Source organism: Nyctibius grandis, chromosome 2 (genome assembly GCF_013368605.1).
Source record: "Nyctibius grandis isolate bNycGra1 chromosome 2, bNycGra1.pri, whole genome shotgun sequence".
Taxonomy (NCBI): Eukaryota; Metazoa; Chordata; class Aves; order Nyctibiiformes; family Nyctibiidae; genus Nyctibius; species Nyctibius grandis.
The window spans coordinates 68179070-68198253 of NC_090659.1; the positions used below are offsets into that span (position 1 = coordinate 68179070).

At 38.2% G+C, this 19184-nt stretch overlaps 1 protein-coding gene across 1 annotated transcript in view; it reads right to left on the bottom strand.

The window, feature by feature from the left end:
• Positions 1 to 19184, bottom strand: part of GPC6 (glypican 6) — an 857177-nt gene that overhangs the window by 586604 nt on the left and 251389 nt on the right. The window contains exon 2 of the mRNA XM_068425473.1: positions 803 to 961. Coding sequence (XP_068281574.1) covers positions 803 to 961 — 159 coding nt within the window. The remainder of the gene's footprint in view (positions 1 to 802; positions 962 to 19184) is intronic.

Consider the following 19184-nt stretch of genomic DNA (forward strand, 5'->3'; position numbering starts at 1 on the left):
GAATATTCTGGAGCTCTTTTACTCCTTGCTAATCTGAACGTTATGAGAAAAGGTCAATACAGTGTGACTTGTAAATAGGGATACAACCATAAAAACTGCTTAATGTTCATTATTAAAGACAAGCATTTAGCAAATTGTCACACTGAACTCTTGATCTTACAAAGATCTTACAAAGGCTGAGGACCAGAATAGATTTGAGTACTGATTAGAAACAAATAAAAACCCCAAACTGTCCTTGTCAATTTTTTCTAGGTATAAAAGATGAATTTGATACTGCTTAAGCGGTTTACATGACAATCCCTCTCAAATGCAACTGAGGCCTTAATGTTTGGAAGCCAGAAGCCCTCTAATCTACTCTGCACATCACAAGAAAATCATGCAGGAAAAAACCACAGCCTTAAGTCTACAAAAAGGCAGACTACAAAAAACCTGCTTTGCAATGACAAAAATAATGGGAGATACACAGTTTGTCTTGCAACAGTGAACATAATTGCAAACCTAAATCTTGCATTTGAAACTAGGAGACAAAAATTATAAACCTCTCTATGCATATCTAATATCTTTTTTCAACATTAGCCAAGCCTGCAGGCGCTTAACAGTCTGATTCTTGATGTCATTGTAATTAAAGGCAATACTCACAAGGCTGATAAGCACACCAGCTGTAAGTTAACCCTTATCTTAGCCAAACTGACAGCTGCAAATGCAATATCTAATCGTAAAGAAATGAACATTGGAATTTATTATGGATAACTCACTTTTAAATCCCATAACCTTGAAAATAAGTAAATTATACCCAGCCTACCGTCAAACTTCTTGTGCCGGGATACAAAAGTGGTGCGTACAAAGTGACTTGTCTCCTCCACTAAGTTTTCAAATTCCAGTTTGCTCTGTTGGCTTAACTTGTCCTCCATTTCTGAGGTGCAACATGTATATTCCTGAGGGCAGATTCTCAAATGTTCCCCTGGAATCACAAGAAAAAAGGAATTAGAAATATTCAAATACAGATAGAAATGTGTCAGAACCAACTATACGTGATGTCTCTTCAGTTACGGAAAGCGGGCTAACCAAAGAGCCCTTTAAGGCTTGACTGCTTGGTTGGGGACACTGCATCAACAACTTTGCCATAGTTGGGCATTGCTCATACAGCAGGGGAGACACACTTTGCAGAGTTGTTTTGATACTTCAGAAGGTAGAACTGTCTTGTGCCAAAAGTGATTCCTCACGCTGAAGAAGCCTTCCTCATAAACAGACATATACTTAAAAATTCAAAGACAATTGCTTGCTTTCTGTTTGCATTCAAAACGCCTGGAGAAATACTTAGTGAGATGACCTGTTACGAGTTATCGGAGCTGTCCTGCTGTCAAAACCCGAAAAACAGAAATTACGTATTTCTGTGCATAGATCCCACTTGCCCAAATGCATCAAAACATTCTCCCCTTCTACCCTTTCTTCCCTTCTGCTTCAGTAAGTGTATTTTAATGACTGTTGGGTGCCACGTGCTTTCTTGGGCAGCATTTCTTGTCAGACCGAGCAAGTGCTCTGCTGAATAGGAGAAAGCAATGAAGAGTTTAATTAATGCTTATGTTATACCGAAATGCAATGTAAAAGGTAATGAAAGCCTCTTATTTAATTCAATAGATTTATCTCTTGAAGCACTGTGCCCGTTCTTCTGACAATATTGCTTTCTTCAGTACAATTTGCAAGTGGGAACCAATTTTTTAGCTCATGAAATTAAAATGGTCTGTTATTACATGAAATGTGAATTTCCAATTGACACTGTACTATGGGTGTCAGAAACATTTAGCTCAGTTTGTATAAAGGCAGGAAATTCTACCATTCCCTCTTGAGAAATAAAAAGAATGATCTGCCTTTATGATTAAAGTTACTTGTAAGGCAATGAAAACATTTAGCTTTCTGTACACCGAATTCTGATTAAAAATCCCTCTGCAAATCTCTTAAAGGTGAAAATAAAATGATATACAAAGCCCAAGAGTTAAATAAATACTGGGGACCTGATTCTCATTCATATCGAGGCTTCTTTCTACCACTGCTGAGCCGTAAAGAAGATTTAAATGCAATTTATACCTACTTTAAGGCTACTTTTCACCATTCTTACTATGTTGTGAGGAGAATCAGGCCCTAAGGTTTATGCTTCCCAGGGGTATAATGCATTTAGCTGCTGCATCATTTTGAAAACAGCATCAAAAAGAGGTTTGCACATGCTTAGAACAAACATTGTCTTGAGTCTGCCCTCACCTTATTCCAGTTTTTGTTTCAGTGTTTGAATGAAGTCTTTTAACTTGAAATTTAGTCATTCCTCAACCCTGACCCATCACCCCATCTTAATTCTTTTTTTTCTGCAAGAGTTCATAATATATGAACTATAATGCCATGAGATTTCTTTCAGCAGTCTCAAGACTTTTTAAAAGCTCACAGCTATACATCTTCAGGAAGGATTATTTCATTATTATCAGTTACTGTTCAGCAGTACTAACTACAAGTCCCAGTCATGTCTAAAAGCACTGTGACATAAAACACTGCATAAACCTGGAAAAAGGGATACCCTGTGACCATCAAAATATTTTAAGGATTGTTTCCCATGTCTACTACACCCTCCCAACACAATAAATTAGTTCTCAAAATCACACATCTAAGCCATAAACAACACATAGAGGGACTGGTGAGCCAGTTGCTGTCAAACATAGATGACAGTGGCAAAATAATGGTTGCCTTACCCTCTACATCTCTGTCACATTAAACTGAAACTATTCAACAGGTAATATGTGACTGCAGAGGTAACATAATAAGACACAATAAGAATTATTTTAGTAACAGTAATGCTCTGAGTTTTTATTAGATGTCAGAAAGACAAAGAAAGCTATTGTGCCATTAGAAGCAGTGCCATGTGCTCGATTACATAACAAATATACCACATCCATAATGTCTGTAACCCACTTCCTTGATAAACCCAGGGGTTTCTGCTCACTGGAAAGCACTGGGTAGACCTACTATCTCAGTTCCAGCCACAGTGGTAGTTTATACTTTCTATAACAATAATGTCCTCTAGTGCTGTTGCAGTCAATAATTTTTGTAGAATTCAGTTTTCTTTCCTCTGTGTATTTCAAGCTTTTTTTCTCTTCTATCTGGCTCTGTTTGTTTTTCATAACGGACAGACTATCAACTGAACTAATGCTAATCAAGAAGGCACTGTGCTTTGTGAGAAACAACCATGGGTCTAGATTTTTAAGACATTATGTTATACTGAGTATTATGACAAATTAAAGCATACTGAACTCAGTATAGCAGTCATTTTTGTAGCAACATTAATTTTTTTCTCATTTATTTAAGGTCTTACTTTCTCTTTGCTACAAAAATGACTTCCCATTTTGGCTGCAACAAACTAATTCAGATTCCTACTGCACTTATTTCTTATACATGTATTTTCAGTAAGTTTCTTCTTTTTAATTCAGTGGATCTTCATTCATTCATGAGGCTCTTGCCTGCTGAAATATGAAACTCACATTTATCAGAAATGCTCACAACTTCATTGTTTTCCTCTTCTAACAATGTATCTTCCTAAATCATCTATACTAACCACCTTGCCTTCATCACAAAAACTTTGATAAACTAAAATCAGCTTTTTTAAAACAACATTTCTAGTTCTTCTCCCCTGTCACATACTCCCTGCATTTTGGTAGAAAAAAATAATAACGTAAATATTGTGCTACTCTTCCTATTCTGTTTCAAGATTTTTTTTCCTCCTCCTCTTTCCTTCACTGGAGGCTCAGGTCAGATTACAGATAAAGAAAAAGTCTCTTCCATTGCTCCGTGCCAATGGAGTGTTTGTAGGCCTAAGAGTTCAAGAATACTTTGCAAAGATGAAGTCTTTATAAATTGTGGCTCATAAGCCCTAGCATGTTTGTACTGACCATGACTGGCTGCAGTTTCCAAAGGCTCCCAATTTGGACAAAAACTGGGACAAAAAAAGGCCCTTTCCTGGGAATGGCGAATGGAAACTCTCTGACAAGCAGTCATTTCTGTATGCTTAATCTTAATTTCCTCTTGAAAATCAACAATTACCACTTTGTGTTTGCTCTTATTAAACTTCCAACTCATGTTAGAATCTTCGGGTCATTAGTTCACTCCTTGGACTAAAAAAGGGGACATGATTTTCTCAAATAAAAGTAGGGATTTTTGGTTTTATTAATTAAGGGGTGCGTGCTTTATTTTGGATTTTTTTGCTTAGTTTGTGCAAATCTGTGACATAACAGACTGCTTGGATTGGAAACAACTCTATAGGCTATATTTGATTGTGCTTCCTCTCTTTCCCTGAACAGGATCATTTACCATTTGTATTTTGTAATATATTGTTCTACTACTCTAAAAGGAGTTTAATCACTGATTTGTGTATTTACACATCTTAAGTATTTTGCAGGCTGAAAATGTGCTCACAGCTAATGCACCAATTCTTGCCCTAGGAAACTCCATATGGTCTACATTCTTATGCTAATTTTAGCAAAGATTTTTATGGCACAAGTGGCATTGGATATAACTGACTAGTTTTTCCTTGTTGCAAATGGCGTCTCCCCAAACAAGTTTGACAGAATGTATTTACAGTGCACCAGCATTTTGCCAGACTAAACAAGTATTAACTCAGCAGTTCCCAGTGACCTACCACAACTCTTCTAACCACCATCTCCAGCTGAAGATGCTGACCTACACATCTCTGCTCATGTGGCTTATGCTATATAAATCAAATCAATTGCCTACTACAAATTCAGCTACCAGTATTCAATTTCAGTTTTATTACAACTGTAATCTCACACCTGCCTTCACATGATCCAAACTGGCAAGTTTTGCAGTTGAATTTGGCAATCCTGCTAGCATGTTGCTTTGAAGTGTGATAAAACAATTTATAAAGCACTTGTTCTATATTCAGATATATTGCAGTTTGGTGTCCCCATAACATGCTACAAATCTCACAAGAGTCTTTAAAAACTGCAACTTACAACTCTCAAGCTGAATAAATGCTTCTACTGTGTATCAAAAATGCCAGAAGTGATTTGAGCGTGGTAACTACTTGTGGAAGATACAAGCTGAAGGAGTAGTAAGCTCTATGGACTATAACACTACCCTTAACAATTTCACTGCCAGACTTTTTGAACACCTGATGGAAGCATTGGTTACATTATTAGAACTGGAAGCACGATCACATAAAATACTTTACATCAGCCAGAATCTTTATGGGTCATGTTGCAAGTTTAACAATTTCAGAAACAATTCTTTCCGAGGGAGGCAGTCAATATTTTATAGTTTCTATCCTAATCATAAATGAAAAAAAACGATGTTGTTCTGTTGACAGGATGGTAGGACTAACTGTATGACTGGTGAGAATAGAAACACGCAGTCACCATGCTGCTTCATAAATGCAGCAATGAATAAATGTTAATAAATAAAAGGGGTAAATTCAAGGTGTGCTTTCAAACTTGGTCACCTTGTATGCACCCCCATGCATCCTTCATCCTGCAGGTTAGATTAATGTGATCAGGCTTTGTCATTAATGATGTTCTTTAAAATTAGAAATACCTGCTTCAGACCTGCTCATATTCAGCCATTTGTGGAGAAGGCAGTGTAATTTATTAACAGTAAGAAGTTTAACAAAGACAAGTGCAAAGTCCTGCACCTGGATGGAATAACCAAAGAGCTCAGTACAGGCTAAGATCTGTGTGGCTGAGGAGATGCCTTGCTGAAAAGGACCTGGGCTCCTGGTGGACAACAAGCTGAACATGAGTCAGCAGTGCACAGTGGCAACAGCAAAGGCAAATCAGATACTGGGCTGCATCTGCAGGGGCATTACTAGCAGAGATAGAGACATGATCATCTCACTTTACTCAGTGCTTGTCAGGCTGCACCTGGAGTATTTTGTCCTGTTCTGGTCCCTACAATTCAAGGAAGATGTGGACAGACTGTAGAGTGTCCAAAGAAGGGCCAGGAAGATGATGACAGGGCTGGAGAACCTGCCCTGTGGGGAAAGACTGAAGGATTTAGGTCTTTACTCCCTGGAGAAGAGAAGGCTCAGGGGGGGACCTCATCACAGTATTCCAGTACTTAAAGGGCATCTACAAAGAGGACAAAGTCTCTCTCTTCACAAGCAGCCACATGGAGAAGACAAGGGTCAACAGGTAGAAGTTGCACCAGGAGAGGTTTCATCTCAACATAAGAAAGAAATTTTTCATTGGAACAACCTCCCCAGGGACGTGGTGGAGTCTTCATTATTGAAGGTTTTCAAGATGTGATTGGACAGGGTGCTAGTTAACCTCCTCTAGGCTCCCTTTCCCACAATGCCTTGGACCAGACGATCTGCGGGGTCCCTTCCAACCTGGGCTGTTCTATGGTTCTGCGATTAGGCATTTCAGAGCTTCCTACCTCTGAGAGGTAGGAATGTGCTAACATTTTGAGCCTCATTTTCTGTATTTTTTAAAATTATTTTAAAATATTATTTTAAATTATTTTAAAAATATGATTAATAGAGTTAAAACAAAAACCTTACTCAGCTTTAACCCCCACTGTTCTGAGATTCAGATCTTTTCTGTATTGGCGATGATGTTTCCTAACACCTGCTTTTTGAATTTTTCAATTTAAGTGCTCTACTGATGAAATCAGGAGCATGGGAGAACTCTTCATGAACACATTATTAATCTTCTATTATAGAAAACTATTCTCCTCCAATACACTTATACCCTTCTGTCACCCTTCTGTCACTCATATATGCAAAGAGAAAACAGTGCTGTAGAAGAATTTGATTCACGATCATCTTTAACTTAAAAAAAAAAACCCAAACAGCAGTATCATGTTTTCTGCATTAACTTATTTAGCAGTTAAAACTAAATTAGAAACATAAGTTTCATCATTTCAGACAATATTCAAATAGTGAAAATTAAAATATCGTTTTGTTGGACAAAACCTGTTCTCTAACCAAAAAGTCCTAAGGCTCCTTCTGGCTTTGTAATTATCTTCTCTGTAGGGTATAACAGCCCTGCAAGCAGCCTCTGCAAAATTGCACCTGACATTCAAGTCGCAGAATTTAACTTTCCCACTCAAACTAAAAAGAAACAGATTTTAAATTAATTCCTTTATAATATTGGCCTGACAAGTGATGACGGGAGCAATATTTGCACAGAAAATGACAGCTGAAGGAAGGGAGGGAAAGCTGTTTGTAACATACAGATCATGTCATCAGACACAACTCTCCTAATTTTAATCAGCGGAATACTAAACTTGAAAAACTTCTGTGTCCAGTGGACTCCAATAAACCCGTGCAACTACTCCTTGAAAGAAAATGACTCATTTGTTTGCCTTGGACCCAAATCATCTTTGCTCAGATTCCTTTTGTTCCTTGAGTGCTTTGAGGTCAATTAAAAAATGAATGCCTTCCAAACAGACTGATAATTAGTTAACAGTCTCTTCATTACAGGTCCCACAGGGAACATTCATTTACAAGAAGCCCTGACCCTGTTGTCCTTGGGAAACCCTCAGTAATAAGTTACAGAAGCGGAGGCCAAGGCAAACCTGTTCAGGCTAGGACTATACAGATGCTGAAGAAAGAGCTGAAGTCCCTAGAGTCTTCCTAACTAAACTACTAGAAGCAGTACCACTACTCCAACACTCAAGTTCATTTCATTTTCCAAGCATACACAGTCAGACAATTGGTTTTTGATAGCATAGTTTGTGAGAAGAATCTTTAGTTACCTCTTGGGGGGTGTATTACTAGTATTGTGCTCAGTGCCTTGTGGAAAGCACTGTATAGTTTCATCATCTCGCTGGCTACATGGCTGCAATTTTCTGATTTCAAAGCATGTTTTCACCAGGGAACAGCAGGCAGCTTCCCCTCCCCTCCAATTGATTTTTGCTGTTTATTATGTCCCCTACTGTAATAGCAGAAATATCTTACATAGCATTATAGTGAGAAGTAGAATACAAGCAGCACATCGCTTTATCATGACCATAAAACACAGTGCAAGCAGTTTTTGTATTTCAGCTGCTCTTGGAGCAATTTCATTATTAAGATTGCAAAATTAGATTGTACACATTCATGCATTTATAAAGATTTTAATCAACATGCATCACATAAAACTGAAATCCAAAGATGTGATTGCAGCACATGATGTATCAGAGACAGATTTATACCACTTAGTTCATGTACCCACAGAAATATCACAGTAGGACAGAGTGGAGTTAGTGCCTGAGGCTAACTGGGTACGCTGTACTGCCAAAACAAGTCCTTAAGCTAGTTACACCATTACTAATATACCTGCAGCAAAAGTTAAAGCTGCATGAGCTACGGTCACGCCATTCGATTGCACTGTCAAGTATATTTTAAAGCCGTGCAGATCCCTTGCTGATCACTGTATTGTCGTGTATAAAATCTGTGTTTCTAAAATACTAAACTTAGCAACAAATGTTTAAAAGTCCTTAATCCCAGTGCTCTTCTCGTATTCACATGGCTTCAGCTAGTCCAAGGAAACCTTTTCATGCTACCATTAAACAGACAAATCTACCTTTCTGTCTTCTGATTGATAATACACACTTTCCTGCAATGCCAGTCATGGAAACAGTTCACAAAGACAACAACAATGTATGTCGTGTTGGTCTTAAGTCAAAGGCTAAAAGTAGTAAAATTTTGGTGCTTCTGCCATAAGCTATTTATTGAGCTACTCTTCAGCCTAATTTATTCCCTAGTCACTTAAGGAAAAGATGGTACAAAAAGGGAGGCTACAATTTATAAAGATCTGAGAGTCCTGTTATCGTACTGACTCAAGGTCTACCCATGAAATTTCAGGGCCAGAAACACTGGCATTTTTTCTTTCATTTCTTTTTGGTTCTAAGTATTAACCTTACTGTAACACAAGTCATAAGGCAAAAAAAGCAAAGCACCTTCTCCAAGTTCGTGTGTCTTTGACTTTATGGGGGATAAAACCCTTCCTTTTTTATCCCCAAAGAAGCATTCTAAGGATATGGCCACAAGTGGAATGCACAGAGAAATCACCCAATGCAAGAGGGTCCAAAACATACAAAAAATAGCGTCCTGTTACCCCCGTGCAGGAGTTCAGCAGTCTGTGAGCCAAGTTTGGTGCAAGTTTGTGTGTTCTTGGCCCAGTTTTACAGATCCAATTGCTGCTACAGTGTGACAAAGTCCATGCTAAAGCCAAACAAGGTACTGGAAGCAAAACTGCAGACAGGACCACAGGAGTTAAAGGATTCAAGAGGAAAACTACTGACATGGGAAGGTATAAAACCCCATGGGAAAAAAAGTGACGAACTGGAGTGTGGCAACCCAGCAACAAGGAAGATAGCCCATTCCTGACCTGACTGATGACTGCATGGCTATCTGAGAATTATCATGTGTCTTATCATTGATGGCAACATACTGTTGCTTAGCCTTAGAGCTCATTAGTCCTAGTTATCTATCATGTGTAGTAACCAGAAAATGATTGCTTTGTACTCTTGTACATATTCTGCAGTTGGGCATATTCTGCAGTGACTCAGAGAGTGTTGACTCCCAGGGGTTAGGGGAAAAACCTCCCCAGCTGCTCCTCCTGATGGGCCAAGTGGGAGAAGATACCACAGTAGGGGGGTGCCCTTTTTTCTGCAAGTTGCTCATTGTCAGTGGCATCTCCTTCAGGTGAGAGGGCCTCAGAACTATAGAAACAAGTATGTAGTTCTTTCCTAAACGTGCACAAGAGAATGTTCTGTGGCTTCCCACAGTAAACCTTACGCAGTTAAGGAACTCAGACCTTTTTCTGCCCACTCCTACCAAAATTCACACTGCTGAAATGACTCTCCTTCAGTGACAGGGGACACCAGCTGACACAGGAGGAAGAAGTATGGGTACAGATTTCCACTGAGAATGTGCCAGTGGAAAGTTCTCTCATACAAGATTTTTTTCTATTGACTTATACTATTTTTAGATTGTTTTGATTCACTTACATGACAAATGTAACTTCACTGAACTGAAAAAAACCCCATGCAATAAAATAAAAACCCATGAATAAAAATATTCTGAATTAGAAGGCTTCTAATTATCAATATGAATCTAAAGCTACTCTGTGGATATTGTCAACTATAGCATGAGACTAGACATTCTAACACCATGGATAGACAAACTTCTGATGAATAAGCAGGAAATTCTGAAACATTTTAAATAAATTGTATTTCCTTAGGAATATTGGGGTTCTGTAATTCAGACTGACATTCTTCAAATCCTTTGTTCACTGCTGCTATCAGATTATCAGTTTCAATAACCAGCTGTCAGATGCCCTAGAGCCTGGGCTGGGGTGTTCAGGTTCTCCCATCTTTCAGGCAAGTTGGACTCATGAGCATCCCTCTGAAGAGGGGGGCAGCTGCTGTGTGTTGCCAAGAAGCCTGGAGGTGTTAGGACTGAAGGTGGTTCAAACAACAGTGCTGTCACTCTTTAGCAGAAGTTGGGAAGTCTTGAAGGCTTCCTGAGTCTGGAATATGTGTTTTCTTTCCTGTTACAGTCCCAAGGCTTTCTCAAAGCTTGCCAGTTTTGAAAATCTCTGAGGTTTCCACGCTTTCTATGACAGGAGATAGAAATCCTCTCAGCTTCTGGTTCAGGTCAAGTTGTCAGTATTCTGTACCCTTCCATCTGAATCCAAAGGCATAACACTAGACAAAATGAGGTCAGCGACTGATCCATGTGGTTCATCGCACCCATGTTTCTCAGGGAAAATTCCCTCTTCATGCAATAAATCTGGGAGCAAAGTTGTTGAACCAGTCAAAAAGAGCCAAGGTGGGACCTAACTGGGTCCAGTGCTTGAGCTCATTTCTTAGCCCTTTTTCAAACAAAGAACCTGACAGGAGGGATTGTTGGTCTGCTTGAGGGTAGGATGGCTCTGCAGAGCGATCTGGACAGGCTGGATTGATGGGCTAAGGTCAATTGTATGAGATTCAACAAGGCTAAGTGCCGGGTCCTGCACTTGGGGCACAACAACCCCAAGCAAAATATAGGCTTGGGGAAGAGCTGCTGGAAAGCTGCCTGGTGGAAAAGGAACAGGGGGTGTTGGTCAATAGCAGGCTGAATATGAGCCAGCAGTGTGCCCAGGTGGCCAAGAAGGCCAACAGCATCCTGGCTTATATCAGAACTAGTGTGGCCAGCAGGACTAGGGAAGTGATCATCCCCCTGTACTTGACACTGGTGAGGCCGCGCCTCGAATACTGTGTTCAGTTTTGGGCCCCTCACTACAAGAAAGACATTGAGGTGCTGGAGCGAGTCCAAAGAAGGGCAACGAAGCTGGTGAAGGGTCTGGAGAACAAGTCCTGTGAGGAGCAGCTGAGGGAACTGGGGTTGTTTATCCTGGAGAAAAGGAGGCTGAGGGGAGACCTTATCGCTCTCTACAGCTACCTGAAAGGAGGTTGTAGCGAGGTGGGTGTTGGTCTCTTCTCCCAAGTAACAAATGGTAGGACAAGAGAAAACAGCCTCAAGAGTCACCATCCCTGGAGGTATTTAAAAGATGTGTAGATGTGGCACTAGAGGACATGGTTTAGTGGTGGACTTGGCAGTGTTAGGTTAATGGTTGGTCTCAATGATCTTAAGGGCCTTTTCCAACCTAAATGATTTTATGATTCTAACAATAAATTACAGTAGGGTCTTCAGAGGTCAAAGGACTTTGGATTCAGGGAGCCTGGCAGAACAGGTATGACATTGTCCTTGACTTTAAGAGGTCTCCTGGCCTGAAGGAGGACACAGGGCAGGTGTGCCCTGAACTGCTGGTGCTGCAAGCTTGGGAGCATAGGCAGTCCTGCAGTCTAACAAAAAAACCTGCTTACAATATAATGATATTTCTTTAAGTCAATATTTTCTAAAAGAAAACCTTTAGCTCACTCTAATTAACAGAAACTATGCTTCCATAATATCAGCCAGCCACAATAATCACTGCCAAAAGGAAAATGAAAGCTTTTTAGAGAAGATAATAGTAGCTTAGCCGTAACAATTGCAGATTTCCACTATTCCCAATAGTCCTTGAGATCTGAATCTATTGTTAGTCCTACACAGTGGGTTTTTTTGTTTGTGTGTTTTTTTCTTTTTTTTTTTTTTAATATTGGATTTAGACGCAAAAAAGACTGAACAAGTTTTTTATCTATTTTTACTACTAGACTTTTGTCAATGCCCTCTATAGCCTGTGACACTTGGCAAGGGTCAGGGTCTTCAAAATCAATAACTGAATGAAACAGTTTCTTGCCCTTCAAGTGTTTTAATGCTAAAGGATTGACCTTTATGATTAAAGATCAGCTTGAAAGGAAATCCCTGCCTATGTCTGAAGCCTTCTCTTATGTAAAGATAGTTTTGAATGGGCATTTTTGACTGCAAAAATAAAAGGCTTCTGTGTACTTTCATAGACTTAATCAAAGCATTTAAACACAGAAGGATACAGTAATAAACTAGACAGGTTCTATCAGTCTCTTAGAGAATTACTGTTATCTTATTAATATACCTTTTTGTCACATTCGTCCAGTACCATCACAGCTTTTGACTGGCTCCTTTCAGCAGTGACCTCTGGTTAGCTTGTGATTAGCTTGCATCCCAGACTTTTGGAAAAAAAAAACAAAACACCAATCTTTTTCTTTATTTATTTACTGAAAGAAGATTATATTCTGGGTCTGACAGGCACTGTATTTTCCTTGAAGACACTTGATAATCCTTCCTCATTATGGCCAAACAGGCTATTTCCTATGAAGATGACGAGTCTCTCTTTAGTCCTATTTACTCTGTGTACTTCAGCTGACATAATATGGACAGACATCAACCAAAGAGAGTACTTGTCTCATGGATGAAACTCTCTGCAGATCTATAGCAGGTGGAGCTGGGAGGAAAGTAGGCAAAGACTATGTCGTTGTTTGTGCTTATTCTCTTTAGTATAAGGAAGACTCTAAGACATCTGTCTAAATTCAAAGCCCCTTGAATACATTTCTCTCTTGGTTACTTCTCTGAGAAACTGCTCAAAATGAGGCATTCCTTGGCCTCTGCTGCATGGATGGAGCCACAGTAAGATGTATCATATTAATGACAGGTGGAAATTTAAAGAAATCTCCGGGCATGTCAGTGCAAACCTCAAATGACTTTGCCCACCTTACCCCAAAAACTGTAAAAAAGCAACAACTGCAAAACTCATAAAAATGTGCAAGTCTGCATTGCAGATGCAGCTATAATGCTTCCAGGTCTTGCTGTTATCTCTGGAGGTCTAAATCTAAGGATTTCTCATTCTTTGTGGAAGTGTCTATCGCCTTCCCTGGGTGCCTTGCACTAAACGGGTTGAATTTGCTTTGCCTTCCTGCCCTCTCTCCCTCTGCTCCTGTGAGGCTCTCACAGGAGGGATCCCTGCGGCTCTCACTACTAAGCGAGGGCTGTGCAGTGTGCTGCTCTCCCCTTCCCAAAGGTGCTTTCTGAGCTAAAGCGGTGATCACTTACACCTGTAAGAGGGAATGATTATGGTTACCTATAGCAATCTCTGCAAACAGCAAGAATAAATCTGTAAAATAAGATCTAGGTCAATATGCACATAATTCCAATATGAATCATGTATATTTAGGAAAGAATAATATTTTGGGATATTTTTTTTCTGGAGGAGTTACCTAGTTCTACTCTGGGCCCAACAGCAGCATTAGTAAATATATCACCGTACTTTCTGGTGCTATATTGGACTAATGCATGCCTAAAATCTTTTGCCTGGAATATTTTTCTTTTGTCACCTTGGCAAAAAAAGTTGAAAAGAGGAAAAAAATAGTACTAGGCAATACCCCTGAAGTTTTTCTTTAAATACGAGTTACTAGTAATTGTTAAATTCTAGTATTGTTAATATTTTCCATCAACAGTATTGACTTTTACTGTCATTAAAATTATTTTTAATAGAAAATGTCCTAATAAAACTCACATTATGTTTTCATTATCACTGTCTTTATTGATTATCAAAAGGAGGTCATATATATTTTATTTTCCTTGTATAACACAAATACAGTTATAAAAGATGACTGATAAGTTTCAGTTAAGGAATGCATCTAGTAAACTATATGTGTGAACAACATTAAATTATCTTCTCCAGTCTTTCCAGGGTAACTGTCTCCTTGGCAAATAAAGGCAATGTCTGGAATTACAGGGCGGGGTGGGGGGGTGGAAAGGAAAAAAAGCTGAAGTTACCTGGTAAACTGTGTAAATCACTTAAAGGAAGTTCTCCACTGACTGTCACAGGAATGGCCCTTCTATTTCTATATGACTTTAAAGTTACTGCACAACGTGACACATTTCTTGAATGTCAGCATATTTCTGACCAACCAAAACCCAGCACTCTGTAATATGTCCACATCCAGCATTTCCACATCCATCCATACAAAACTGTAGCACTGACAGAGCTAGGCATGAAAACAAGCGACCTGCTCAAAAAACTACTTAATCTGAAGTTTGCAAGAATTTGAGAGTGGTATTTTATTGCTTTAGAAATCAGTACAGAAGCAATTGCACTTTAGTTATTTGTATTTTTATCTTTTGACCAAGTGAGGGTGCAGAAAGAAGAGAACAGAAGAGGATCAGCTATTTTACTTAGAAAAACTTCTAGTATGGTTTTGTCCAATAACACAAATATTTGAGTCCCTATATATTTTAGTCATGTGCAAAATACTGAATAGGTTTTTTTCAGATTTGAAAGGAGGCATAAGAACTAAGAATCAGAGTGGTCTCTTTGAGGCAGAAGTTATTATTTTCTGTGAATTTTACAAGGAAAGAAACCTGTAATACAACATCTTGCACTGCTGCTGCTCTGTCTGGAAGCCACACTCCCAACTTGGGAGGTATATTATGTTAAATGAAGTCAATATTTTATTTTAATACAGTTTCATTTTAATTGATCTTCACCTCAATGACTGTAAAGATTTGTACAAGGTTTGATTTATGGGCAATAAGGAAATACCAGGAGATGGAACTTCATTCTGGGATGGTGATTTAAACAATCAGGCTGGAAATAGTATGTACAAATGACGAACATTTGCACAAAACTACATATGTAATTAAATGTACGGCATGAAAAAATATACTTTCTTCTTGTGAAACTCCTGAAAGCCATTCTCAGAAAATTTGGAGTCAAGTTTGGCTGCTTCTGTGATGAAAAATACCAAGATTAGTCTGCTTATAATGCATTTATGAGATTAGGCAACAAATCATGTTCTGGAAAAGCTAAGATTCAGTCATCAACAAAACAAGTCAGAGTGGCTTATGAAAAAGATATATACAAAAATGTACACACTTGCCTGTAAATAAGCTCCTCACTGAGTTGGCGCTTTTCTAAATTAGAAATTAGGGATTCATGATCCTAATAAATAGAATATACTACTGGTTAATAGCTCTCACAGCATTTTATGTTTTTGAAAGAGATTTATAGGTTTATAATGAGGAACATTATAGTGCAGGTGCTATTACCTTCACTAAAAGCTGCATGTGAAAAAGGAAAAGCAAATCCTGTATATCTTCCATTTAATAGCAAATACAAAAGCATTTTTTTGAAGTTTTTGCTTGTGTACCGTGTCTAAGAAAAAAAGTCTGTATTTCGAGGTGACTTCTAAGCAGTGTAATTAATTTGGTGGCATTCACAAATTGCTTAATAAGTACTGTATTTAATGAATATTCTCTGAAACTTTATGGCTATTTTCTACATCTATTTAGCACAACAGTTTTGAGCACTTGTTGCAGATGTTTCCAACCATTTCCTGCCAAATGCAAATTAGCTTCTTGAGTGGTTGAATTATCAATACCAATTTTAGCTGATACTACTGTTAAAAGATTCATGTCCTAAAGGGAGAATCAGATTACTACTTGCATTCTTTTAGCATCACTTTAAGAATACTCTTAATCCCCTTCCACTTGGACAGCATGCTTTTTAAAAACAACATAGCATGGTTGAGTAGGTTTAGCCTCTCACAATATGGTTACAAACAAAGTATCTAAAGCTAAAAGTGTATCTTAATGGAGTTATCATCCAAAATTAATACTGCACAGTCTCATGACAAAGTTCTAAAACTTTACATAAAAACTATTAAAAATAAGTCATAAAACAGCCATCTATGCTACTCCTTGCCGTCATTTAATAATTCACCATTATCTGACAACATGGAAAGTACCTACCTCAGGTTAACATTACTTCCTAAAATATGAAAAGCAGCACAGAATGTTCAAAATAAACTTCTGAAATAATGATGATGATGATGATGAAGATAATAATAATAATAATTCTGCAATAATTTCTGCACCTGGAAGTTCCACTAAGCTCTATGGGATGACTTACACACCTGAAGTTACTCATCCATAAATACTGCCAGAAATAAAATTCAGCAGCACAAGCTGCTGAAGTACATAACATTTATTGATCTCTGGGTTTTAAATTTATAATTGAGTTGTTATTGATCATTTATTGATTACTGAATTATCGATTTCCCTTTTTTATAGCGCTTTAAAATATAGGAAGCTCTGGGGATGATCATGAGCTCCATGCAAGAATCCATCTCTGTTCTCCTTAGGTTTGGCCAAACAGGATCTAAAATTAATCAAACCTACTGGCTTTTAGGTAAAGTTTTATTTGGGATACAATTGACTAGCATGATTCATGTATCACATTACCAAAATTCTTGCTTCGGCCTTTCCTTATTATAACCTATAAATGTGTGGTCACGCTTAATGACTACTTATATGTAATCTGGTGATAAATTCAGCTGAGACAACCTTAATGTACTGGTACCTAAGATATCTAAGAAAACACCAAATTAAGCACCGGCACTGTCCTCTTCTTTTAAGTGATACTTAAGGCAAGCTTCCAGTGCAAGAAACTGGAAATACTGTGCAATAAAGAGTTTAAGTTCCTATAATAATCTGAAACTATTATTACTATTACTATTAACATAAAATTCTGTTAAAAGGTTTTAAAAATTGGTAATCATATAAGGCAACGACTTAGGCACGTGTGCTGATGACAGAAATTTGTAACATCCCACAATAATGATTCTAAGTTGAAATAAGTAACACAAAAAGAGATTCAAAGCTTTAGCCAAACTGTCTCCTTCAGGAATGAATTCTAGAGTAAAGATATGAACTGAGATTCCTGCATTTTTAAAGGCAGATACTGCATACTTTATGTCAAGCTGCAGATCTCTGAATACAGACTTTGAAAAGAGAAGCAGCAAGCAGTGATTTAATGCTACTTTGATGCATCATTCAGAGTCAAGACACCATCTAAGACTTGTTTGACAAGACACATTCAAAGTACAAAATGATCAAACTGAAATTGTGTCAGTTATTTTACGAGCAAATGCGATTTCTGAATGTTGCAGAATTTCCTTTACAAGGGGCCGTATCATCAGAACAGATTAATTAGATGAAAGGTGGAAGCAATACAGTGAGTGATGTCCACACAGGTGAAAGTGTGATTGATCAAAGAAATACAATGGAATCATGTTGTCTCTGAGTGACTACACCTTACTTTATTAAATGCTCCCGTATCATTGCATGATCATTTCTGCACTTCAATTCTGCTGCTCAGAACTGAACAAAGTTCACCTATTTCGTTTCATGGAGTCAAGCTAATATCATCTTCAGTTTTGATCTGCCTAAGTTGCCCTTTTGCAAGTTTGAATGAACCCATAAATCTCAAAAAGAAAATTCAGTCAAACTTGCCATATTTTCCTTACTTACCCGCTTACTCAATACATAAGTCTGCATAACTATGAGGCTCAGCTGTGACCCGGCATTGGAACACAACCCTGAGATATTCTCAGTTTGATTTTAGATAGTGTAATTAAATTGCCAAACAAAGGCCCAATGCTTATGAAATATGAGAAGGGGGACTGAAAGAAAGGAAAACAAAGAGAGAGAGATGGACAAAGAGTATTAATAATTGAGGGTATAAATAATGTAATATTTGTCCAGAAAGAACTGTGTCATTGCTATTTTAATTTTCATAAGCTCTCAACTAAAGTAGAATAAAAAAACAAATCACGCTAGCTCTTTCGACAGAACAAAACCTCACATTATTTCAGACACTTTCAACTGAATAAATGCACCAATAATGCCACCTGAATAAAGGCACCAGTAATGCCACAGCCTTACCCTATTATGGGACCACAGGAGAATCAACGTTGAGGAATATAAAGGGTGGAATCAGGTAGGCAGCTTCTGTTCTAGAAGAGGTAGAGTAATGGGTATGAGCTTGACTACGCCACATGCTTTGGGGCTACAAATCAGCCCCTTTCGTTAGCAGTTTTCTGGTTAAGCCAGGCTTGCAAGCAGAAAAAATCTCCAGGTCTTCTACATCTTCCTAATTCAGACATGGTTCTTAAGAAAGCAAGATAATCCAATGTCAGACTGAATGGTTCAGTTCTAGAGGAAGCTTTACAGCTGCTGATTTCCAGGAAGCAGCAGTTGTCCTTCCTGAAGGTCCACTCTGCAACACACACACTGCAGCTGTTAATTCTGTTCTGCTTTCAAGATTTTGCGCAATGCTGTATAGCTTTGCTGTGAATGCAATACCTTGATATTTTTTTCACAGGACACTTTTTTCCCCAGTAACTTTGAGGAGGTTAAGTTGATTAGCATATTTTTTTCATGCCAAAACCCATCCAAAGGAGTATAACAGCAAGGAGCTCATGTAACTGCGTACGGGTGACGTATCAAGCATATGGAGTGTGAAAAAGCAGAGTGAAATCATTGAAGAAGAGCTTCATACGAAGTTTAGCCTTTTTTTGAAACACTGAAAAGTAAAAAATGTGGTGCTATTTTTCTAGATGTAATCTGTAGCATTCCAGACTTCCAGAATTCGTTTAAACAATCTCATTCAGATCTTTTTAGTTTACTGACTGATGTTCCTGCCTTAAAGTTGCACTTATAACTATACTGCTATTTGTCAGTGCACCACAACAATAAAAACAAACACATACAGCTTTAGATATATGATACATATAAGGTCTTCATATATACAGTCTTCCTTATTCATATGGTCCTACATATATATGACTTCAGTCTTCAGAACTGACTATTTGGTCTCACTGAAATCTACTACATGGGCTAGGTTCAAGGACAATCAGTCTTTTAAAATCATAAATTATCTAAGGGCAGCAGTCTGAAACTTTAAAAG